Genomic DNA, 27,213 nt, shown 5'->3' with positions numbered 1-27,213 from the left:
ATTTTGTGCATGTACGCCTAGTCAGTAAAGAGCATTACTAAGGCTTTGGTATTAATAAATCAATCACTCTGCCATGTTCAAGCTTCAGAGCCAGTTCTGCTTGTCAGACTTTTGGTACTTTTTAATACTTGGCGTCAAAGCTGAAGTTTAAACAACACAAACTATCTGAGTTTAAACAGAGGAAATGTGTCCACTGTGTGTACACATCAATGCATGCTGTTGACTGATTAAATTGCCAAATACATAGACCTTTGCTATTTCTCAGCATGAGAATTGACTTTATTAACACAATCCGGCCCTACTTTTGTTGTTTGCTCCATATGCCTGTCGGTATGCCCCCCCTTCTTTCTCTTGGACTGTCTCATGGTGTGTAAGCACAAGCCAATCCCTCTGAGATGCTTTTCTCGCCTGCATTTCCAGGTCCCTGCGTGAGCCACCCGCCTTTGGTGGTGAGCCATGTGCAAAGCCGCGTTTAGTAACTTGATCAAGGGACCGAGGTACAGTCCTCTGAAGCAAAGAGCATTAGAGGCGTGAAGGAACGACTCTGGCAAGTCAACAGCTTTGATATGTAAAAACCTGCATCTGTTGGCTGGCAGAGGCAACGCCAGGAGGAGAGGTAGAGGGAATGGAAGACGCCTGCCTTTATAGTCGTCGCTCTAATAGAATTGCAAACGCCAAATCCCAAGCTGTGACACCCTAATGTTCTTAGTCAAACTGACTTGGCATGGTCCAGGGGCTTGAGAGAGCGAGTGAAGAAACAGAGAGAAAGAGAGGGAAGAAGGAGGTATAGAGTGGTCTCCTGTCCTAGATACCACTGTCTGTCAGAGTGAAAGTTATCAAGCTCTACCTCGGCCCAGATGCACAGGAATCTTTTATCCCAGCTTCCCTTCTGTTCCTCCTCACATCGTCCGTGACACCTGCCTGATGCAACTGCACAATTGCCCCTACCACTGAGCGCCCTACCATCTGACATACATCAAAAAGACACACCAGGATAAAGAGCTACTGTCTGGGCAAAAGTAATGAGCAGAATTACACGATTATTGTTTTTAATTAATTTTCCTTTCTGCATCAAGAAGGCCTGCAATGCTGGCCCCTGAGGCCCACTCTAATGGGAATCATATTAAAGCGATTCATATTAGCCTCACGCCAGCAAATTAATCTTTTGCATTACAGCAGGGCTCACACACCGCATTTGGGGATGAAATTTTAATAACCTTTTTTTTTTCTGGAACAATATTGAATTGATCAGCCGCATCAAATCCACACCAGAAAAGGTCAGTGAATATGTAGGTTGTAAACAGAAGCCTGCACACGGCTTAGACAGAATAATTCATAACTTGGTCAATGACTGAACTAAACCTATTAGCGGATTACCAGGCCACTCCTCGCACTGAAGAGTCTACATTGATTATCATTAATTGTATATTTAAGTTAATAAATTATCACAAAGTTTAATAACAATATGGTAAATCAGATGGTGCTTAAGTTCATTGTTTGATTGCAGCGACTGTAGCGTGAGGGAAGGAGGGCGCGCTGATGCGGAGCAGCGTTCCCCTACATTATTCAACACAGGGACTCATTATAAATCAGTTAAATCAGGACTTTCATTTCATATTCTGTATATATCTGTTTGACTTCCTAATGAATGCTATTTCCTCCATCAAGACTTGATATTGAAGCATGTTATGCTACAAAGGTTATTTTCCCACAAGAATGCTTTTGCTTCCCAAATCAAGGCCTTTTTCTTTTTTATATACCTTTGCAAAAAGGGCAGTCAAGGTGAAAAACATGGCATATTGCTGAATGGAGCATTAGTATGTCACACGTTATTTCAACATGTATCAGCACGCAATACATAAATGCATCAGTAAGGAGCATCAAAGTTAAAGCAGTCATCCAGTGAGCCATGAGAGAAAATATTCAGCAGCTTTCAGGGAAAAAAAGAATGAGAGAAAAACAAGAAAGAGAAAACAAATTTCTGTTTGAAGTATTTCTCCAACCATATAGAAGGAATCAGACACACATACTTTATGTGCATATGCACCTACTGTACATTTCAAAACACTGTTGTGGGCTTGCCCACAGGACTTGCATGTCCTTCTCTTGACGCACTCACCCGAAGCACACGGAAGAAAAATGAAACCCATTCTGACTGAAGCTGAAGTTTATTGTAAACCAGTCAAGCGCTGTTTCAGAAATGCAGGTGCATGCATGCTTACAAATTCAACTCCCACACACACACATGCATATTTCCCCCAAGCACACCAGTGTCTTTGTTCTGTCCTGCTCCCTGTAGATGGCAGTCTATATGGGCCGTGGGGAGAAGGCCTCTGTGCTCCTAAATGTTGTTTTTCTCCACATTACTGTCAAGGTATCCACCGGTGACTGATGATGGATTACATCGTAGACAGAGCTCAGGGTTTTCCCCCAGCCTGTGACTTACAGCAACTCCGAGCCCTCACCGCCCTTGCTGCTACACTAACCATGCCGAGCACTGCTCAGGGAATATCACACAGGACCTTTTTCGCTCCTTTTGCCTCATGTTCACTGGGCAGCTGTTTCACAGGAGATGCAATGGGGGGGCAAGAAGATGAGGCATGTGCCCTTGTTTAAAGGATGTTTTGATTATGTAAGATTTTTTTTTTCATTTGTCTTACTGTGTGAATGGAAATGCACTTACTGCAATTTGGTCTAGTGCCACTCAGGGAGGCTGTGGAGCTGGGCTCTGATTCACCGCTGCACACAAACCTACAATTTTAATGTGATAAGTACAGATTCAGACCCTTCTTTTGGAGTCAGAGATAAGCCATTGGGTTTGGGTAAAAGCCCAGGCATGGCTCATTTGAAGGAGGAACTGATTGCTGTTTCATTTAGCGGAGATGAAAGCCACTTTACTCTCCACAGGAAAGTGTTTTTCATCCGTGAACAGTGTCAGGTGAAGCAGGCAAACTTTTTTTTCTCTTTTCCTTAAGTCCAAAGCTCTTGTAAGATTTGTGTTTACCTTCTCTGTCATCTCATGTGATACAATGTATTACCTTTCAGATTTCAGCCAGTCATTATCCAACCTAATAGTGTGTCATTGAACATAGTGGCTGCTGAGCGAATTCCACAGTTTTTGTGTGTGATAATTAGCATCGAGGGCAAGAAAATTGTCTTGGGACTGTTATATATTGATATATTATTTTGCATGCAATGTGATGTTTACAGCCCATTTTTTCCTGCGCACCTCCCTGGCCTAGGGGACCTGCCCTGCTCTCGTGCCTAGATGGTGTGAAGCAGAAAAACAAAAATGAAAGTCAGTTTCTCTAAAAACACAGGAAGCTAAATTTATTTGACTTTTTAAACAGAATTAGGTTGTAAGATTTTACCATCTTCCCCATCTTTCAAAAAATGGCTGATTAAGGTTGAAGATAATGACATTAATACTGCTATCAAATTATATGCTGTAAATTTTAATCAACAGTTCATTTAATTGCATATCCTATCAAGTTCAGAAGGCTCTGTAATTAGATTGTATTACTGTGTGTGAAAAATGTAGACGATTATGTTGCAGATTACAATTTCAATCAGGTAATCGGTGATCTGTAACTGATTACAATTTAAAAGTAACATCCACAGGCCTGGCTGTAGCTACCCATCTCTCCTTTGCTTTCCTCTGCTGGGAATTATGTAAATTTCAGGCAATCAAGGGGCTCTGTGTCATTCTGTGTCTTGTCCTCAGCATTCACCGTTGTTTTTCAGACTCCGCCTTGACTTTTGTCAAGCATCTGTACGAGCATGTCAAGAGCAGAGATGCTTAAGATGGAAATTATTCATAACTGTGTCAATGCATGCACGCACAAGCACTTTGTTCTGGCAAAAACCAACACAGGCATTTTGTCACAATGTGCATAATCCAAACACTAAATGTAGGAATTTTTTTTTTTTCAATCACACATATTTTCAGAGGGCAAGTCTAGGTGTCATTGAGGCTGAATAATTCACCACAAGGTTGTCTATGTGGGAAGAGGTGAAGCCTGTATTATACTCAAATAAGTTATTAATTTTCCATTCTCACAGCTTGAGGTGTAGGGGAGAACGGGGTTGGTTGTCACACGGCTTGGTTGTCACATTCATCAGATCAGGGTGCTGTTAAAAAGTTTTGGTACTGAACGTTTCAGAATTTAGGTGAGATGTTACTTCAGAGGTAATTTCTGGAGTAAACTGCTTGAGGTGAGAGGACGTTTTTCATGTGAAAGTGTAAATATCCAACTCTTCAGTGTTACTGGCTTTATAATAAAACAATCATTACCATTAAAAAGTATGAAGAGAGAGCGATAGTTAGGTAGGTTTTTTTCTGAGCTACGCCAAAACATGTGGCTGTTAGCTTTGCTGGTGGCAAAAAATCCCAGTTGGGGATGTTTGTCACATTCTCTTGGTTGTCACATGTTGATACAGTATATACATATATGGTGTTATATATCTAGTTCTTTCTTTCTTTTAAAATAGCAAAATGAACAGGAACTTTGTCAGGAGGACAAGGGTCAGACTCCTCCAGATGTGATGCTTAGAGCAGTCAGAGAGGTGAAAATGAACAACATTGTCATATAAGGACAAAAAAGGCACTTAACGCAATGATTTTTCCTGTTTATGTTCTCGTGGTGCAGGGGATGTATTAGGTTGTTGTATTTCAATTAAACTAAACATTTTAAATGTTCTTTTAAGACTGTATACATTTTTTATTTTTCCTCATTAAATAACACAGGGACAACCAACCCCATAGTGTGTGACAACCACTTTAGGCTTTCATTACAAATTAAAAGGGAATTTATTCAGTTTATGGTTTAAGAGGAATTCAAAGAAAAGTAGAAAGTGTGACTACCAACCCCGTTCTCCCCTACTTCATCATCCTGTTACCAATTTTCCATGAAGTTGGACTGATTTTGCTCAGTACATTGTTCTAGTTTTTTTTTCTCTGCAAAATTGATCTTCCTGCACCCATTGGCGCTCTCCACGATTGTTTTCACTCGTCACTTTTCATTTAACACTGAGGTCTATTGACTTTGTGGTGCCAATTGTTTAAAGTTTGCTTGCAGTGTACTTGCAGTGTAATCTCACCTCTCTCTCCCTCTCTCTCCCTCTCTCTCCACTTCTGCCCAAGACTTCCTACTCATGTTTCAATATTAGACTATTCTCTAACGTGTTTCAAATATTTTTCTGTCGTCATTTGAAAAGCTGCTATTTTCTTTTCAGTTATGTCCTTCTTAAGACTACAGCGAGTTTCAAGTGGTCTCATATTGCTGAGGGACATTTTTCTTTTCAATCCTTTTCACTTTGATTACATGTTTTTTTTTTTAAATATATATATTTATTCTTCTCATACCTTCAGTGACTCTTCTAGACTTTGCATTCTGACTGTCTGTTCTGTCTTCCAGCTATTTTTGCTCTGTAAATATCTCTGGTGGTCAAAGACAACCTAGTTTGACTGAGAGGGCCTTGACCTGAATAGCGTCTGTCTTGTATAGACATCAGTGTACCTTCCTCCCACTCCTTCTCTTATTTCCTTTCGTTGCCCTCTTTATCCAAGGCATTTTGTCATATTCTTTCATATTCCCTTTGCACTGACATCCTTGACACACTTTTATGTCCCTATCAAATGTCAGCTGAACCTGTCTGAGCCTTTCTGTCTCCCACTCAGACCCACCGACAGTGGAGCCGGTTTACATGGAGATGCGTCAGGGACTGGGGAGGCCTGTGGTGATGACCTGCAGAGTGCTGCGAGCACATCCTTCCCGCGTGCTCCGCTTCGAGTGGCTTCTATCAAACCGGCTGCTTCACGCCGGAGCCTTCGACGCCCAAAGAGACGAGACGGAGTACACCATCCGCAGCCTGAATCGAGACGGGTGGGGGGAGTACACCTGTAATGTCATCAATGAGGCGGGGGCAGGCAAATGCACCTTCCAGGTTACAGGTAAAGATTTTTTTTGTGTTTTTGTTCTTGTTCTACCAGTGAAGCTGTCAGTTCTTGCATGGTACACATCAATCAGTCAGTCAAGCAATCAAACAATCAATCAATCAATCAGTCCTGGTTGTACAGCAGTGAAACATGATAAAAAACACAAAGCACATGAAACTTCATATCAGTTTTCTATGATAACTAGAAGATTTAACATTCAAACTTCTTGATCATTTTTTAAATAGTGGGTGCTTGATTTAAGACAGAGGTAGACCAAAGCAGGCTTCTAGTTTCGACCTGGTGACTCTTCTTCTGTCTGAAAAGATTTAAGGACATTTGAATTAACGCTGGTTTAGGTTACTACTATTGGTAATAAGCTAGCTGAGCTTCGTTAGCTGGATTTGGTAACAGTTGAAGCTTATGTTGGAGCAAAGAGACAATGTTTAATCTATTTTTTACACTCTTTCGCTTTGTATTTGTGGTTTTGGAAGGGCAAAAAAAGACACCACCCTCCAAACTCTTTAAATAAGGAGTATCATTCTTATTCCTTCCTTCAGCATGTTAAGCAATATAAAGCTTGACAGGCCTGCTGTGCCTCAGTACGGTCGCTAAACTATGACTGGACAATTGCAGTTATTTAAAATTACATAGCAGACACATGCCAAAATTCACTTCCACTTTGATGCACACATTAGTGTTATAAAATGGGCCTTCAAGTGTGTTGTATCCACCTTGAAGCTGCACTTGGTGGCATTCTGCTTTAATTTTTTTTACACGCATCTGCATGTCTTCAAGTTCTTCGGTTTCTACTCCAAATTGGTAATTAGAGTGCTCGCTGTGATTTTTTTTGGACAGCTGAAATTGGCCCCTCAAACATATAACAATCCTTGTCACACTGTATTTTGGGGGGCGTGTCTGTCCCTACGTGTGATAGACAATTAATTTAAAAGGAGAATGAAAGGAAAAAGTTGGGAGATTGTCAATCTGAATGGGACACGTCCATCAAGTCGTTTCCTTATTCTGTCTTGCATAGTAAACCTGTCGTCTCAGATCACACATACCCACTTTTTTAATATTTTTTTGAGATGACTTGAGGGTTTTTTTTTCTTTTTCCTTTTTCATTAAGAGCTGCAAGTGTCAATCTCCTAGTTGCTTGTTATGACAGCACCAAATTAGATTGGCCATGCTGAGTGACCGCAGGAACTCTGGCCAGGGTTTCAATCTCCCAGACCTCCATTAGAGACAGGAGCTGCAGGTTCACAGGAGGAGTATTTGTCACTTTGATCCTTTGCCACTTAGGTTGCTCTCCTCTTTGATACTGTCCATTTCTCTCTATCTATTGCTGTCTCCTCATTATAGCTTTTCTCTTTCTTTTTCCTTCTCTCTTTGCCCACATTTTCTTTTAATCCTTCTGATTTTAAAAATCTCTCCATTGTCCTATCTATCTCTCCTGCTTGCCTGTAGAGAAAGATGGACATCCCCCCTGTATGTATTATCAATCAGTCATCCCTGATGAAACTGGTAGAGCAGAGAGACAGAGGCATGTTGTTCCCTCCAGCCATTTGTTTTTCTCAACAGGGCTGGGGTTTTGCCTGCTCACGCTCCCTCCCTCTTCCTCTACCTCCACTCCCCTTCGTTCTCTTTCATCCTCCTTCCCTCCTTCCCTCTCTCTCCCACCATCGCTCCATTCCTCCTGCCCAATGCTCCAGATTCCCACCATCTGGACTCAATAGTTGCCAAAGGTATGGAGGTTCTTTTAGTAGCGCCCTGACTGAAGGAGCATGGTGCAGAAAATCCACTTTGGTTCCTCCCATCATCCATGAAATCTTAACTCCAGCTCTTATTCTTTAACATTTTTAATTTTATCCTGAAACTCACCACCATACTCTATGAGATTAACACTGTTCAGTGTGGCTGAAATAAATATTCTTCTGGTGCGACAGTTGATATTAATGGCTCTGCTCCAAGAGGAAGCTCTCAAAATATTTATGTTGCATGCGGTTGGGTGGTGGTTGGGTGTACTCACTTTACAGGTTAACACCCCCCAGTGGATATCACCTCACCACTCCCCCCCTTACATCTTCTTGGACTGTGTTAATGTGTAATAAACATATCAGTCAGGAGTTTTGGCTCGAAGCTGCGTTAGATCAATTAAACTCAGTCATCCAGTAAACATACCATGCAAAAACATACATGTTGCCATGCCGACAGACACATGCAAATACAAAGTTGGGCAGCAGGCCATTTTCAGGCTAATACAAACGCTGTCACCACAAAAACTATGTTGTGCCAGGGGAGAGTGTGTGTGCATGTGCATGGATGCTCATGTGCCAAGCCGTTGGGACATCTGTGGAAACAGTGAGTTGGCTGTAATGGCCAACTTGGCCATTAAATTGTGCCGAGGGAGAGACCCCTCAGAGGGATGTAATGTGTACCACTGAGCTTTGGCTCAGTCTGTCTGTCATGGGAACCCTGGGTTTTTTAGTGAATACTGAAATCATGCTTCTCTGAAGAGTAAGAAGTGAGAGACAGAGGGAAATATCTCACTGTCTTCCTCATGATTCCCCATGCAGCTTTTTCATCTCTGACTTTATTCCACTCGGATGCATTAGTTGATTTATTCAGAAGTTGCAAGTCTGCATTTACTGTACATCCTGTCCTCAGGCTGCAACTGTGTACAGATAAAGTGATAGTGTGTACTGATAGTGATAGGGTGAAACATGGGTCACTGAATACACAAATGTAACACAAACTGTATTTAAATTACATTTGTCCAATTACTGCTAAAATAAGACAGGATAAAATAATAATGCTGCAGAGTTGGCTCAAACATCTACCTCCCCCTCTCACTTCATTGACCAGTCTCCCTAAAATACACACTGTATTATAGTTTTGTTTAGCTGGAATTCAGAAATTAACAAAGAAAAGAGCAAATTATGTTTCTCATCTCTCTCGCTCGCCTGTTATAATTCCTCTTTTTGGCAGCCTATCATGAATTCAAAGAGAAGAACAATTAAATTTGCAGCCACAATGTTCATATATGTATTGTGTGCATTTTATGAGATAGCTCATGAAATGAATTCAGATCCTCCATAATGATGTACTTGTTGTAGTGGTTCCAGGTTCCCTTTTTTGTAGCTATTGTCCCTAATGATGCAGAAATCACATTGTGGAACGAGAGTCCCAAACTCAGTCGAAATGAGATATCTGCTTATGCTTTAGGAGGAAGATGTTTCTTTTATTGTGACACACACTAGGCATGCTCGGGACACTGATTACTGTGTTGTGTTCACTGTATCGTGCTAGTGTTGTAAGCTGTAATGGGAGAAATGATTTGGGCACACCCGTGTGACTCTAGTTCTCACACCAAGGTTGACAAAATACACATTTGCTGAGCTCTGACACTAACAAATCCGATATCTCTCCTGCTCCTTACTAGCAAAGAGCAGTGTTCAAAACATTCACCTAGCAGCTTATCATTTGTAGCCTGCAATAACGGCTACATGTGCAGGCTGAAATGACCAACGTTGCCAAGGCTGGTTATATTCACTGCAGGCAAAAATTAAGATAAGATAGAACTTTATTAACCCTGAAGGAAATTCTTGTGCCACAGATTGTTTAAAAATTACAACACTATAAGAATAAAAACAATAGAATAATACATGTGAAGTGTATAAGGAATGAATCCTAACACCAGTGCCTAATAGAACAACAACAAAAGAATAGCCAATATACTAAAATAACAATAAAAAAAATGAATTCAGTAAAATAGAAAAGTAATATTGAATATGATCTTGAAAGGTAATATTGGCAATGATATTGAAAAAGTCATAAAAAGTAATATTGCACATGATGTTGGAAAGTAATAAAAAAAATCTGTGCTTCCTCTCAGCTGGTGTCAGTGCCAAAAATCCTTCACATGGGATGACGCTCCACTCTGTATCACCACAGAGTGTTTTTTTGTAGTTCAGCTCCAACACACTGACAGGTCCTCTTTAGTGTATCATGTCAATTTCAGGAGTGGCTTTTCTCTTAATGTAACTTTCATATCATATCATATGTATGATTTAGATTTTATAAACTTGAGCTGTTTGAACCAGGACGTTTTCAATCAATTCTCTCCTGAAAAATAAGATGCACCAGATTTAGCAGGCTACACCTGTTATTTAATTATGCCAGATACATATTTAATCACTCGGATCAGGATCTGGACCAAAAAACCTTGAACACACACACATACACTTACTGTCTCAATCAATATTACATCTCCACTTGCTTTCCTGTATTCATTCTATTTTAATATAAAACGATTATTTAGTCCATTAAAGTTGAGTAATGTTTTTGCCATCATGATTTATTATTTTGGCTTTATTTGGCTTTTTGTGATTTTTGTTTTTCTAAGCTTGTTTAATTTGTTTTGTTTGGTCTTATTTTTGTCTTTTTCATTTTCCACATTTCCGAAAAGAAGACAAAAACTAAATTGACTTGACTATCTGCAAACCTGCTCATTCCTCTCTATCTAATTTTCCTCTCTCATTTTATAAACTTTATCAGTTTTGGTCTCCAATGAACATGTGTGCCTTAGCTTTTAGTTCCAGACTTGACTTGGACTTGAAGTAGCTAAACTATCTCCATTCATAGTCTGTATCAACTTCACCTGGATTAACTTCTGGCCCTGCAGTAAACGGCAAATGATTTTGAAGATTGACATTGATTGATCCTGTACTGTAATGATTGACGTTACATGGTCAGAGTAAAAAGGCAGCATACGTATGAATGATGTTATCTGTGATCAGACTGAGAGTCTGTCAGACTTGAAGGACGGACAAAATCTATTTAATTTGTTTTTTATCTTTTCTGAACTTTTTTTTGTGACTGTGCTTCTTTTGTGTTTATATTATATATTTATTATCATTCTAGAGTGCCTCCTATTTTACACTGATCAAGAAGGATCAAACCAAAAGTCACATTATTCATATATATTATAAATCCATTATAATTATGTTAAATATTATAAATGCTGTAGTCTGTAATTTGTGTTCTACTCTACTCCTGAGGTTTCTTCCAATTTCCCCCGTTAAAGGGTTTTTTTCTTTATTCAAATTGAAGGTCCAATGACAGAGGATGTTGTATTGCCGTACTGACTGTAGAGCCTCCTGAGGCATATTTGTGATTTATGACATTGGGTTATGCAAATAAAATTGACTTGACTTGACTCACAGGGTCAAGACAAATAAAATTAAATTCCAGTTCACATGGTCACGACGGGAGTTGAGGAAGAATTCGCTGAATAGTCAGGGTGGACGTGACTCATCGTGAGTTCAGTGCCATTTCCCTTTAAGAAAAGAGCTACAGAGAGATTTCCTTCTCTATCCCAGAAGGACACAACCAGGCAATTACCACCAAGTCTTCTAATGTCTCTAATGCTTTTTCCCTATAGTCACTTAGCTCTTCGTGTGTGTGCTGGTGTTGGGTTTGTTTTGGCCAGCTGTGCAACCATATGTAAGTGTCAACTCTCTCACAAAAGTGCACACATACACCTACATCACATATCAGCCTAGCGCCATATAGCAACGCGTAGCATATGGTGGGACGAAATGTTTTCCCGAAGAAGAAAACATGTTCATAAACCCTTAAAAAATGAAAAGCAAGTCTGCAAACAAGGTCAACTTCTTGCCTGAAGGGTTTCACTGAGCTGTTATGAATCATTGCATTGGTTCTGGTGTTATAAACAGGATTTTAAAAAATCAATTAAGCCTTGTGTACTTTATGTTTGATGTCTCCCACCCAGGGTTATCTGTTTCAAGCAGTGTAATTTGGTTAGGTAATGTGCTTCACCACACATATCGTATTATTATTAGTGCAATTTTGCTTCATTGCATTGTGTATTTGAATAAAATACAACAATTAACCAGTTTTTATCAGCCTTTACTGTAAGCATGAAACTTTCCCTTTGAAAACATGTTTTCCCCCTCAAAAGACATAAAATAGGTTAGTGTAAACATTTAAGCTAAGCGAATATAGTGTTTTTATTACTTTGACACAATCTGCACTCCTTTCTGGTATCTCTTCCTAGAGTAGAGTCTGTGTGAGGATCTTCAAAGACAGCTTATGAAAACATGCAATGATAGGAGTCAGTTTAATTAACCTTTCTGCCTTTGCTCCACTTTAAATTACAGGCGTTTCATTTCTTTATCAGCCGTTCTGTATGAACAAAAATTACACTGTAAATATAAAGACACTGAGAAAACTAAAAACTAAATCAGGCAACCACTTTTTTAATCAGTGTTATGTTTTTTTTAGGTTTACATTAAAATGACTTGTTCTGTAAATTGTTAAAAACAAAAAATAGTTTATGTAACTTAGTAGACAGACTCAAGATATTAAGCTAAGCAAACAACAGATTAGTTATAATGTCAAGAATTGTTAAATTTTTTTTAGTGGTAAAGCAATGACAACTGTGTCAAATCCGAACACGAATCATATTTTGAAATGTTGCGCTGCGATGTGTTAAGAAAGAGAGAGAGGTGTGGTTGCAGTGGGCACTTACTGCATTTGAGTCATAGTTTTATTTATTTTTATTTATGTAAGATTTATTTTGCAGAGACAGTACACATCAATCAACATTTTAGTTCACACTTCAATGCAGATGTGTTAGAGTTAGCCAAGAGGCTAGTTTACATCTATAGTCCCTGGGCATGTCAACACCTGAACTGAGTGAATGACAGAAATGTTCACAAATGAGTCTGATGGTCACAGAAGCTGGAGATTTAGTGATGAGTACTGCTCTTGGGTTCTTTGAGACAGTGTTTTAGAGATTTTTTTGACGAGTGAAAAGGTCTTGTAGGCCCATTATATGTGGGGAGAGTGTTCCAGTAGTGCAGACAGAGAAGGACTGAGGACAGAGATGGCTGAACATCCAAACATACTCATACTCTAAAAGGAACAGTGCAGTCCCCTCTAAATGTGGACCTTGTGGCTCTGACATCGTCCTTTCTGGCCACAAACTAGCTCAAAGGTGGAGGGGCAAAACTGTGCAGGATTTTAAAAACAAGCGAGGCGTCATGGTGTAGAGACATAAACAACATTTCCGTGCACAACATGTTTTTCCTTTATTCTAAAAATACAGTATTCCTTCTGAGCTGTTTACATGGCTAATGAAAATTAATATCTCACTAATATTCCTGTTTACATGCAGCAGGTTTTCAGGGTGTGCTACAGTGGGAAGTGGGAATCACAAGGTCTCCACAGGCAGTGAAGTAAACTGGTGAGGTGGAAAACATTAGTGAGCAAGCTGCTGCCTGAAACTTATAATATTGATATGACTGATATTATGAATTTATAGTTACAGGCACATCCAGGATCTAGGTTGTCCCATGATGTTTTACTACACCGCTGAGTGTTTTTGGTGCATCAAACCGAGTCATCACTGTCAGTTCATGGCTGCGTGTCAGGAAAATAACCAAATCCCTCTCATTCCTCTCCTCTGACTGCCTTACTGCTTCAGAATATGTTATTTTGCCTCAGCAGACCTAAACAGGAAAGAGGGCCATGTGTCGCAAACTGCAGTAAAGACCCCAGTCGAGACACATATTTCATATCCACTGTCCAATGAATGCTCCTTATAGCATAATGATCTGTATCATATGTGCAATATTGTCATAATTGGAATAATAGTGGTGTGTAATAGTAATAGTGTAATAGTGGTAGTACATTTTTGATTTTGATTTTTGGGGACAGACTTGGTTTGTTGCTACAGTTTTCTATGCTGAATAGTAAAAGAAATTAAAATGCAAACATCTATATATGTCTTTATTTTTACCAAACAATACATTGCAATTTGGTGTTTTTACAGTGCCTGCCAGGACTGCTTATGTAACTTATGTAATTTGCTGTACAGTATACAGTGTGTAAACACAGCTGGCTCTGCACAGCAAAACAGTGCCAAGCTCAAGTGCAGACAGTAATTATCCTCTTTTTTTTCTGTTGGAAAATATGTTTTTGTAGTGGCATTAGCAGCTGTTTGTGTTACAACATCTTCTGTTATAAACATAGACTGTAAAAAAATAACGGACGTAGCCACCGCAACATCACGTATTGGTTTGTGGACTCCTGTTTTGAAGCTTCGGGTCGACACAAGAGAGTGGAGCTGACACTAATTGTCTCTGCTAGCTTGATTAGCACGGTGTGTTTACAGTCTGTGGTTAACTGTGAGAGTGCTAATGCTAATGTTAATATTTGCTAGTGAAAAACAGCTTTAAAACCACAACTCACATCCAACGCCATAGATATTTTTTGCATCCAGTAGCTGAAGCCTTTTCTAGTTGACCAAAATGTTACAATTAAAACACACTGAGATAGCAACAGCTACACCTATTATCTGTGAATCTGGGTTTACAGCATTGTTGGGTTATCTAACTAACACTGTCACCACGGTAGAATCTTGCCTTTGATGGTATCCTCTCAAAGAGTACAGTACACGCCTTTCATTATGCTTAACTTTAAGAAGCTATATAAACATTCACCCCCCACACAGTTGTCATTAACAGGATAAATAGATATTGAGACCAAAACCATTGTTTGTAGCAGCCTGAAACAAGTGGCCATTTGAGAAACTGCAGATTTTAGCCCTTCTGAATTGGCCTCATTTTTCAGCTCCGTAGGTTGCCTCTTGGTTATAAAACAGAAAGCTTTCACCTGCAATAAACTGCTGATGTCATCACCAACTTGACCTTTTGAACTGCTCATTTACCTCAACATGATAAGATTAAAACATTTAAAAATGAATTACATTGTTTAATTAACTTCTCTTTCTGCAGCTTGTTTTTTTCTCTCTGAATGATTTTATCTGGTTGATGAATGAGTCTACTTTTCCTCCAGATTAAAATATTTTATTTTAAATAGCCTCATCCATGTAAAGGCTGACTGATCTGCGATTAGCTGCCCAAAGCATCATTAATCTGATTTATTGTCTAAAAAGCAGAACAAAATGCTCACGGTGTTGATTTTGACTCATTATCATGGGCGATTATGAGAATTGATCAAACCAGTCGGAGGCCAAATGGAACCGCTAATCTTGTTGTTGTTTTTTTTCTCCTACATTTTGAATGATTACATCTGAAGTGCGTGTTTACGTCTGAGATTGGGTACAGTGCAATTAAAAATTCATGAAATTTACTATTGTATTATGTATTATCTTTTCTCACTGCAGTGTTTGCCCCATATTGTTTTCCTTGTTATAGTGGAAAATGCATATCTGGGGCATTTCAAGTCAGTTTTACTAATGTCACATGATTGTACAGTTGAGGGAATATTCAGTCAGAACAGGTTTTTTCCTAACTTTGTATGAATTCTTCATCAAAGGATACAGCTAGCATTGTTCTAGCTATATTTTTATTATTGTCAACAAATCCAATGGAAAGACCAAAATCAACAGTATGTTTCTCGATACTTTATCGCTTCCCTACCCTGACTATGACAGTCAACCAAAAGTGGATTAATTCTTGCTAGAGACAAAAACCAGGCTTTTAACCCTTTGAATTTATAACCCTCACAAATTCCCAATTGTATTAGTTTGCGTCCTTCCCTGAGTGTGACCCATGACCCAAGAGAGCATTAAAACAGTTTAGAAAAAAAAGATGCCATTATAATTCATTAATGACATAGACTTACTTGACAGGTTCATCCATCTGCCTAACGTACCTCAGCTACTTGCTGCATTTATATGTGGGCACGTTAAATCCCTGTGCTGCTTTTGTCTAAGCTCACAATGGCCGCTCTTCTGTCTTTTCCACGGCTATTAAAAATCATCTGCCTTGGGTATTGTCATCCTTCAATAAACAAGCCTAAATAGTATAGGGACAAACATAACAACGTGTCATTGAGGTGAATTATTATTCTTTCCCTGGAAAGTCACCCTGTAGAATTGTTTCTAGATCTTGATTAAAATACAATGTTCTGCCAGCTCCTACTTCAGCTGTCAGAAATCAGCTTGCGGACTGTGACTGGAAAGCTTAAAACCCTGAAAGATTTATTCAGTTTGTGCCACAGTTCTGTAGAAAAATAAATCCGCACAGATTCCAACAAAGCAAAGCGTGTTATTGAAAGAAAAGGTTTGAGAGGATCTCTGTGGTAGTTTGAATTACTTTTATGGAGGAGGTGGATTGCATGTAGAAGCATGCAGCTGTCTAAAAGGATCTTCTACTGAATAGGACAGACACTTAAGATGTATTTACATTCATGATGCATACTACAGTCGGGTACGTGCCTTGATTCAATGCCATGAAAGCGCATGAAAGTCATATAACATAAGATGAAACTTTAATGATCCTTTAGGGAAAATTGGGTCATAGCAGTAACAAGGAATGTGATATCTAGTAGATAAAAATAGAACAAACAGAACATAGTGAAGATAAGATACTGTACATCTTTGTCATGCTAATTCAGCGCTCTTTTTGGCTTGAAATAATTCTCACTATGTTAACAATAAAACATTTACGAGTGTACATTAACATGCTCTCGAATCCAAGTGTAAGAGCAAAATAAACCGCAGCATAGCAGCCAAGCATGACTAGTGTGTACAGTACATATGCAAGATCTCAAAAATAATGATAATAAATAAAACCTGCAGTAGCAGCATTCAAAAATCTAATACACTAGATTCACCACTTTGGGGTGGTGGTGGTGGTGGTGGTGGCAGCCTCGGAGAGCAAAACTCAGGAGAGTCTCAGCAGCCACACTTCTCTATGTTATCTGTTTACCGTTGTCAGGTTAGGCTAGGTTGCTAACTTTGAAGTCAACTTCACCCTTCACTTTTCCAGCAGTTCACAAAACAATAGACAGGTCTTTTCTTGGTCTTGAGAAGCTGCAACATTTATTAACTGACAAACTGTAGCCTGTATTATACATTGGCTGCCAGATCGACAACTTACTGCAAAGCTATTATTCTGCTTTGCTTGCATTCATGGTCACTTTTCTTCTGCTCGCTCTCTGCACTTGCTCAACCACACACTTGCTACACACACGTTAGGCACTGCCCTGTTTCTTATAGAGCAACGCTACCAAGAGTTTCCCAGGCAACGACAAAGGGGTTGATCCATATTTGAAACAGTGCTGCGCAGAGGCAAATGCTTTCCATTATTTTTTGCATTAAATAAACACATATTTTGGTCTGGTGGCCCACCAGACCTGTACAATTATAGGAGAAACACTGAATACAGCCCAAAAAAACGAATGCTTTTTCCCCTTTGTTAACTGCTTGCATTCATATTCTGTATACTGTACTCATGCAGATGCTTTACAGTAAGATCTGAATTGTTTTTCCAAATCTGCCAAAAACATTTTTCTCCGCAGATATGTCAGTGTCAATGTGTTTACAAAGATGTTTGCACTGCTGTCATCCAGCTGTACGTTTTCACAGCAGTGCCAATATGTCAGCACAGTTCTTGCATGTGTTTTGATTATTATTCATCACTGGCAAGAATGAGGGTGTTTTCCATCCTTCCATCATGCAATGTTTATGCAGCTGTAATGTGAAACTGTTACTGTTGTGTGTCTATCAGAGATGTTCATAGGTAATGAAAGTCAAGCCTCCAGTATTGAAGTGTTACAGTTTGGTAAATGCACAATTAAGGGCACCGTTGTTGTGATGTAAGCACTCGTGCAACGTCTACCATTCATTCACAATATTATTGTATTATATATATTGCACATAATAAGCTCATAATATGGTAGACAAGAGTTCCAGGCACAAATTCCACTGTACTTTTTTTTTGTAGACTTTTTTTTTTAATCTAAACTTAACATGGAGTATAATATACTAAGTATTATCATTAATGTGCTTTTTTCTCCAGGCAAGGCCTACCCTCCAGAGTTCTACTATGATACCTACAGCCCTCTGTGGCAGAACAGGCCCAGAGTCTATGGCTTCAAGCTCCAGTGGACCCAGATGAACCCCAATGCTGTGGACCGTATTGTTGCCTACAGACTTGGCATTAGACAGGTAGGATAACGTACAGTAATGTTTTCTGTCTGACTAATCCTGCCTGCCGGTTTGTTCTTTTTTTTCTCCATTTGACCTATGGGTGTATCATTCAAATGTTTGTTGCACCGCAAAGTGTTATTCAGTCCCACAGAGCCCTACTCTCAGGGAGCTTTTATTACTGGCAGAGCATGAGTTTTCTTACTCAGAAGAGTTGAAGGGAGCCCCATAGAGAGTAGTGGCAAGCGTAGCTCCTGTTTCCCTGCTACTCAAGAAAACTCCACAGATGACAGGCAGGCAACAGTGATGGATGGCATGGTTACATTTTGTCTCTTTGACAATCAATGTGTACCTCTCTCCCTCCACCCATAACTGCTTTTTACACATTTGGTCTTTATAGTTTTTTTTATCTACAGCAGCAGGTGTGACACCACGTTGAGATAAAGTTTGAAATGGTGTACCAGCCCCATTCACGCCACTATTTTTAAGTTAACACCCTGCCTTTCAGGAGCCTGTTTAGGTGAACCTGCTCAGAATTAGCGAGCACACTCTGACAGTTGTGTTTGCAATGAATAATATAATTTCATGTGTCACACTACACCCGCAAGGAATTGAAGCTTGAAAAGACATTCTAAACCAGTTATGTTTGTGTAGCGCAATGATTTTCCTGTCAACTATCGCAGTTGGTCTGTTAGGTTATAAATGATGTAACGCTTGCAGTGCCCATGTTTGCGCCTGCCAAGTGTTGATCTGAAAACTTGCCAGGAATGTACATTTACTTTTCCTTTTTTCTTTTTTTTTTGTACAGATTAAATCTACATCTGTGTTAGAATGGACCCTCAGTAACTTGTTAACATTTCAATATTGTCTGCATTTGTTTATAAAGAGAGAACATCACTAGTCAGTCTATTAGTAGAGAATCACTGTTTGGGCAAATTAATTTCTTTCCACCTTCTTGCCTTGATATCTCAGGAGGGTACATTGTGTGACCATTATTTCTTTCCTGCGAGGCATAACAACCAATCTTCCATTGTCTTAGATGAAAGAGATTCTTTGCTGTAGGGAAAATGCACAGACTTTTCTTTACTAAACAGTATTTAAAAAATGCTGTCTTCTGTTTTACCTTCTGTCACTGACTGAGTCTCGCATTTCAGCATTGATTTAGACCGATAACAAGATTTTTTTTTTTTTATGTTTTTTTTTTTTCGGGTGGAAGAGTTGGAAAGTCAGAAAGTCTGTAAAAGACTTGAGAAGACTGAGCAAGAGGCAATGAGAGAGGAGAAGAGAGAAATGAGTGGGAGGAGAGGCTCCTTTCGTAAATAAATAAATGGAGAGATACCCCCAGACTGACTGTGAAAGAGCGGTGCAGTAAAGAAAGCTCTGGCACATGGACTACACCACTTCAATCTATTTATAGATCCAGCAGCAGTTCCCCTGCCATTCTCTGAGAATTATTATCATTTTCTCTCGCTACTTCTGAATTAATACTGAGAGCTGGTAGACCTTATGCCTCTGTAATGGATTGCTTTGTGTTATCGTCCAGTGCCCTTGTGAGAGACAGTCTGGCTGAAGGGGAAATGGGAATGAAGCTCTAGCTGAAAGGCATGCACGGGCGAGAATCACAAAACACAAATCACTGCACCTGTCAAGGATGCAATGGAAAGGTGTGACATCTGCCCTTGTTTTGATACTGTAGCCGGCTTCTTCAAAATGTTCACCGCTGTCCAGAAGCTTGATTGCCTGTCTCTAGCCCCTGTGAGATAACTTTTTCAACCCGCATCTTGCCATCTTTGCAACTGCTTCTTCCTACTCTCCCTTCATCTCCTCCTTCCCTTTCGTCTTTCTCAATTGATCTGTCAAGTCAGAGTGCGTTTGCATATCAATAGAAGCCATACTAATTACATGCTGGCAATCTACAGTAGATCAGCGCTCGTCTACCATTACACCGTCACTTTGATTATTCCTATTTCTTTTCGCTCCTGCTATCACTTTGATCAATCCTGCTGTTTTTTAAAGTTGCCCTAAAAAAAAAAAAACATGAACCCGCTGCTGCAATCAAATGAGATTTAGTCAATATGGCACTCTGCTTCTGTGGGGAAAATGTGGAGAATGAAAGGTAATGGGACGTAAACAGAAACCTTAATTAGGCACTGGCACAGCGATTCAGTGAAAATGAATGGGAATAAAAACAAAGGTGCAAAATCCATAAACCAATAAATAGGTGCAGGATTCAAAACGTCTGAAAAGTTAAATGGTTTTCCTAATCAATATTTCAAGTTGGATTTGATTTGCATACTTAAGCACTTTTCTTCTTTTTTTTTTTTTTGATAAGAGAAAAACTGAACTATTTACTTCCATTTGATCATTTGGTGTTTGAGGTGGTGTTTGCCAAGGCTAGCATTTAAGGCCTCCATCTGCCTGGAGCTTTGGGACACACACACACACAGACACCCAAGGACACAAACCTGTTGTGTCCCTTATTACACATTCTTTCCCCAATTCAATGTTTTTCAATTTGACACAGCTCTCCAAGTATGCAACACACACACACAGACAGTCTTGCCTCTGTTTGGCTAACATTTACCCTTACCTTAACCACTGACCCATAAATCAGTGTTTTGACCTATGGCTGTCCTGTCCCCAGTTTTCGTTCAGTTTTGTAAGTTTTTTCTGAGATTTTAAGTTTAAAAATGGTCAAACTGTGTTCATGGGGTACATGCAACTCTGACACAAGGTATCATGAGAGGCTGGGCGACGGGGTGTATTTTTGATCCTTTGTTAAGCCACATCTCAACCGAGAAAAGTGTCTTCTTTGGATAAAGTTGTTCGGTAGACCAAGGATAACATGGATATCTACATCTGTTCTAAGGTTAGTCAACATCGTATTTGAGGCAACATATTGTCACTTTGATGGAAAGAAATATAAAGTTATCTTTAACATTTCTAAAGTTAGCCTAACATTAGCTCCTAGCTGCGTTGTTCATCATGTCACTTTGTTTGCTGGGAGTTAATTGTCCTATTTTGTTCTAGTTTTTGTACATCATTGTTAGCTGTTGTCCAAAGGGCTCTAGTTAAACTAACGTTAACTTCTGGAGCTTAGCTTCATTAACTTATCTGTAATAGCTGAGATAACAAAGGTTGGCAAACGTTATGCTGAATGATTCAATGTAAATACTGTAGCACCAAACTAACGGAGACACACTCTTGGTAAAGATGGTAAAAAGGCTGTTATATTTTTCTCATATTCTGAGCCAAAAACCTTAACTTCAGTGGCTCTTTGATGTTAACAATGTTGTCTGAGATGGTGATGGCAACGCGATGTGGTTTATCACGTTTGCACTGGGACCTGTACATTTTGGCTTGTAACTGAAGCTTTTTATTGACCTTCTCAACAATAAAATGATTAATATATCCCTCCAGTGTGTAGTTTAGTTTTTGGTGACTTCTAGATGATATCTGATCCTTCTGTCACCAAAAATCATTAATGGACTCCTGCGAAATGTCTCCTACTGTGATACCTGCCATAGCGCCTGTCACTGAATACTGATTGTTTGTCTGAGTGAGTGAAGGGGGGCGTGGCTTAGCCATAGGTCGGCACAATGTTTGCTGTCCCAAATTAGTCTGGTTTGTGTCCCTGAAAGTGGCTTAAGTCATACATACACAAACACACATATATATTATTTGAATGTTCACAGCAGTACACAACCATCTGATCATAAGCAAAGAAAACAAAGTGATGTGGGAATCAGGAATAGTAATGAAGTAAAAGCCGATCATTCTCACTCTAATGTTAATTGACAGGGCGCTCTTGTTACAATCTGGTATCAAATTATTTCAAAATGAAAAATGTATTTATGTTTTTGAGATATGTATATCATACTGTCTGTTATACAAAAGTAGCAACAACATTATATCAATTTTATAATTAGAATAATAGTCAATGTTGAATGGACAGAATTATATAGCACCTGTCGAGTCTTCCGAGCACTCATGTAGCACTTTACACCACATGCCACATTCACCCATTCAAACACAGTCATACACTGATGGCAGAGGCTGGGATGCAAGATGTCTGCTCATCAAGAGGAGTTTCTAATCATTCACTCTCTCCCTCACATACACTCACACGCCAATGGCACAGCCTTCAGGAGCAATTTGGGGTTCACTATGTGGCTCAAGGACACGTTGACATGCAGACTGGAGGAGCTGGGGATCAAACCGCCAATCTTCTGATTAGTGAATGTCCCGCTCTACCTCCTGAGCCACAGCCATAATAAAACTCAAATTAATTAAATGCAGAGTGGAAAAATAGGCCCACAGAGCCTTTTGTTTCATTTGTACCTAACAGGCCACTATTTAATTTTAGCTGCATGTTTTGAACATTATTAACTGTTCAAACATCTGCTGTTTTAGTCAATATATCATGATATCAAATTGCTCATTTCTGTCACAGAGTGGTGAAAAAATTTAATTTTATAGAAATACAATCTAAGTACACATATAGGTTATAAATGTGAGGTGAGTGTGAGGTTACAATAGCCACACTCACCTGTATGAACATGATTAGTAGTCAGCCGGTAGCCAGGCAACCAATGAATGAGCCAGTGAGGGTGAAGCATGAATGAAGGAAGGAAGTGCAACACTAATACTCAGCCTGATCTAGCACTATGCACTTTAAATGGAATTTGGTTGGGTTTTATAGTGTGGTAAGATGGGTTCAAATTGGAAAACATGAGAGTGTGGTCAAATGTGGGATTAAGTAATGCATGTGGGTGTGATCTATTGTATTTTATGGATGATTATTTGAAGAGATAGCCTTGGTCTGGAATGCTATACGTATGACCTCTGCCAATAATCTTTTATTTCCTCAACCAAATGAAAATATAATGAAATTAGGTTTTTTTTCTTTTCAGCACCTAAAAAAATATATTCTTTATGTTTCGCTTTTTTAGATTGTTGTTGACATTTTCACCTCACTGTGCGTACCTCTCCTTGGCATCCACCCTCAGAAGAAACCAGGATGTGTCATTTTCAATGCATCAACAATTTCTTTCCCAGCCTTTGTATATCAAGGTTTTTACAAAATTGCAAATGTGCTGAAAATGATGCATCCTCTTTTAGAGTGTTTGTAGACACACAGTTGCACACTTGCAGGCCAACACTGTGTAATTTATGGCAATTAACTGGTATGCCTTTTGTACTTTAGAGGAAAGCTAAAATTCAAAGGATAGGTACGGACAAGTGCACCATCTGCAATTAGCAGTGACAGATAAAAGACTCTATTTACCTGCAAACTAATGGTGATGAAAACTTGCACCCCATAATTGTAGATCACCCAGGCTCTAAGTAATTACTTAATTGATATTGTTCTCTCTCTCTCTCACACACACACACAAACACACACACAGACTCTGCTTCACTGCTATCACACCTTCCTTCACTCTATCTCTGCCTCTCTCTGCTAGTAACACACTCCCTCTCCTACTTTGACTGAGAAGGGCATGTACTGTATAGTCACTAATTGTGATGCAGAAGCTGTAACTTGTCTTTGTGCAGGTCTTCCTTTAAACTGATTTTTAAGGATAAAATGTACCATACTTCTTTCCTCTTGCCCCCAGTGGATGCAGCAACAAGCCCTTTGTTTCTTTGAATTATGGAGGGGATGTATAGTTTCTCTAGACATGAAAAGCATGAACTAATTTTGTCTGATACCTGAGCTTAGTCACCTAAAGACAGGTTTACTCATGTGTTGTGGATTGTGCAGAGACGAGTATAAAATTCTGTCAGCTCAAGGTCCTTGTATTTATAAGGATAGCAAAACATTGTAGAACATGATTAAATAAAACGTTCAAAGAATGAAGCAATCTTGGACAGAGCACAAAGGTGTTATTCTTACTGTTATTCTTACTCTCTTACTGAGGCTTGCATACTTTAATGGAAAAAAATTAATCAGGGTTTTTCTCTCAGCAAATATATATCAGTATGCTGTTTGCTAATAGAAGTCTATGAATTCAGAGGCTTGGAGCTGCTTTGAAAGTAAATGTGGCTAATGAGCAGATAGCTGTCAACAGCTTACAGAGGTAAAAAAAAAATGTGTTGTGTAGCATTTAATGTTGGCGGATCATACAAATGCCTATAGACAAGGTTAATTGGCAGATGAGAGGGAACATCCTACACTGATGGTGAAAGGAATACATATTTGCAATATATTCCCATGAGCAAACTCTTCAGCAGAATGTCGTTTGTACTTACATAATGTCCTTCTGTGGTGAAGCTATATACAAACTCTGTAGAGTCATGTGTTAAAGTTCAGTTTATTTTTTAAATTATGAGAAGAGAGGCATTAAGTCACACATACCTACAAAAACACAGAGGATAACGCAATAAAAATTTCTTCTGGCCACCATGGATGTCTGTACCAAATTTCATGGCAATCTATCCAATAGCTGTCAACATGAATAACGTCAATGTGGTACTAGTGAAAAAGCTATATGTCTGTCAGTCTATCCAGTAGTCCAATAGTTGTTGAAATATTTCAGTCTGGACCAAAGTGGTGGACAGACAGACCAACCAACAGGCCAACAATCTCTATAGCCATCCCTATAGTCACTAGCATGGCCAAAATTAAATACACATTTCAGAAAAGGTCATAAGTGTGGTAGCCACATATTTTTTATTTTTGCAAATATAACGTATTTCAGTTCTTAGCATCACTGAACCTAAAGGAACAGGTTCCCGTTTTGGTACTGAACCTTGACAAGTCAGAAACAGTAACTCACAGTTTTCAGTCTAGTCAGCCTAAGTTTCCCCAGCTCTATGAAGGTGGTCTTTGAGATTCGCAGAGGCTCTGCTTTTATAATAATATGTATCTCACAGCTTGTTCAAGGGTAACCAGCTGAGTTGTTGGAAATGCTGCTCACCAGTGGGTACCCTTGGGTTCAAGCACAACACAACTGACTAACTTATACTGAGATATCTGCAGTTTGCATCTTGAAGTTTTCTCTCGGGATTTCATTTCATGAACAGATTCAAACGTTAAAGCCATTAAAAATGAGATAATTGGTCTTAGACTTCTTTTATATTAAAGACATTTGCTTTTCTAGTCTATCTCTGTTGTTTACTTTACCCAGGGTTTTATATGCCATACCGTTTCCATCCAGATTACTGTGCAACAAACATCCTATCTAGACAAAACTCTGACAATCTAAGACCACACTGGTGAAACTTAGCTTGCTTAAAATCTCTGTAATGTCATCAGCATATAATATATTTCATTACAATGCATTATCACCACAACTAGATTCCAAGTATAATAACAATAGGAGTCTTTAAGTGTTGCCTTGTGGGACTTGACATGTTTAGTGGTTAACTTCTTGATAAATAACCTTCAACTTTAACTTTCTGAAATCCATGGGTTAAATATGAAGCAGTGGTTGACAGCATTATTGCTTTGTGTAGGTCTGTGTGCTTTTGATGTAGTTACAGACACAGTCCTCCTGAGGGTCTAGTGATTTTTAATAATCTGAACCCTTTGTGGTTCCTCCTCCTGTCCAGATGGGCTTGCAGCGCTGGTGGGAACAGGAGATCCCTGTAGACGGAACAATCAACAAAGGAGAACTCATGACGCACAACCTGACTGAGCTCATAAAGCCTGAATCCTACGAGGTGCGCCTCACCCCCATCACACGTTTTGGAGAGGGTGACTCCACCATCCGGATTGTCACTTACAGTGGTGAGTACTGATTTCATTTTTTAAGCACATTAATCAGTTAACTCTAATATCCTTTCATATTTAGAAAAGGGTAGGCTGAGCTGTGATATAGGAGAGCAAGATTCATTTTTGTCTCCTGCTTCCACATGTGGTTGCACAGGTGGAAGAATTACAGCTACAGCTGGTAATGTTATCCTTCAGCTAGCTCAGAAATACTTAAATTAAGTCTGGCTCGAGAATGTGCTACTGCATTACGACACATGTTCATCAACACTGATGGATATCAAAAGTTCACTCTGGTATCAGCAATCATTACGATGATCATGATGAAGATGTATTATGTATGATATTCATGAGAAAGGACCAAGAAAAGTGAACTCATTAAAATAATTTGAATTGCATCAAACACCGTCAGTCATCAGAGGACAGCCTGAAATCAGCTGGCTTCGCGTCTTTGCCAGTTTGAGCTAAATAAATGCTGATCAACTGACTAATCATCTCTTCCTTGTGCCCTTTATTGCCTGAGTCAGGTGTATCCTGTAGCAGGGCAAAGGCTGACTTGTTGTTACTGTGCATAAGAAATTGTCATGACATCAAAACATCAAATGACTCAAACATTTAGTTTGAGATGACTCATATTTTGCTCTTACTCAGTTTTCCCGAAAACATTGTTTTTGCTTCATTACTTTTCATCTTTTTGCCAGAAGATGTGATTTGTCTCATGGGATGCTGTCATCTAACAAATATAATTTCTATTATTTTTACATTGCAAATATTTGAAAAGGTCTCTGGCCATGCTGAGACACACAAATAAAATCTCACTGTGCCTTCAATAAAAATCAGCAGTTCACAGACAAATAGGACAGTAACAGTGTTTACTGCTGTTGTATTGTTTAATTTGATTGATGCAGGTTTTGAATCAGGGATTCAGTAATTGAACAGCAGCCAGTAGGGCATCATGGAGATGATCTGGTACTGTATGGCATGCCAGCCTGGTGAAGCCAGTGAGAAAATATCAAAACACACTGTATTTCTCTACAGAATATAACAGCAGCTTGCAAATCTAGGTAGATTTGCCGGCCTGTGGGATGACATACTGGCTGAAATACTAAAGCAACACTGGTATCCACAGTAGGCCCAGCAGTGCCAGTGAACAGATGCACAGCTACTTGAGATGTGCATTTTCAGAATCAAACTGACTGACTGTTTTCTGTCTATCACTGACTGCTGAGCCCTGCCTGAGTTTTGCTGCTGCAGTTGTGAATTATTCAGTTTCACTGCAGCTCATCATGACTGGTGAAAAGAGGAGTGGGAAAGAGAGGGAGAGAAGAGAGCGAGAATTCCTGCACTGTTATTTTTGTAGTACTTTGTGATATTGTGTGGTCTGGCCAAACCTTGAATTGATTTCAACTAAAATGAATCAAACTGACTTCAATTGAAGTGAAATAAAGAGAATTGAGGCTAATTAAGACTGAGCGAGGCACCGAAGCAAAGATGGAGGAAGCCAAGTTGGGACTGAAGAGGAAAGGAAGATACAGAGGAACAAAGTTTTTTTTTTTTTTTAATTAAAAAAAGGTTGGGGCG

At 39.2% G+C, this 27,213-nt stretch overlaps 1 protein-coding gene across 1 annotated transcript in view; it reads left to right on the top strand.

The window, feature by feature from the left end:
* mdga2a (MAM domain containing glycosylphosphatidylinositol anchor 2a) overlaps positions 1–27,213 on the top strand; it is a 172,734-nt gene that overhangs the window by 123,666 nt on the left and 21,855 nt on the right. The window contains exons 10-12 of the mRNA XM_053336450.1: positions 5,681–5,953; positions 17,791–17,939; positions 25,473–25,650. Of these exons, the coding sequence (XP_053192425.1) occupies positions 5,681–5,953; positions 17,791–17,939; positions 25,473–25,650 (600 nt within the window). The remainder of the gene's footprint in view (positions 1–5,680; positions 5,954–17,790; positions 17,940–25,472; positions 25,651–27,213) is intronic.

This window comes from Scomber japonicus, chromosome 17 (genome assembly GCF_027409825.1).
Source record: "Scomber japonicus isolate fScoJap1 chromosome 17, fScoJap1.pri, whole genome shotgun sequence".
NCBI classification, from domain to species: domain Eukaryota; kingdom Metazoa; phylum Chordata; class Actinopteri; order Scombriformes; family Scombridae; genus Scomber; species Scomber japonicus.
The sequence above is the reverse complement of the archived record's forward strand: the minus strand, read 5'-3'. Positions and strand labels throughout refer to the sequence as shown.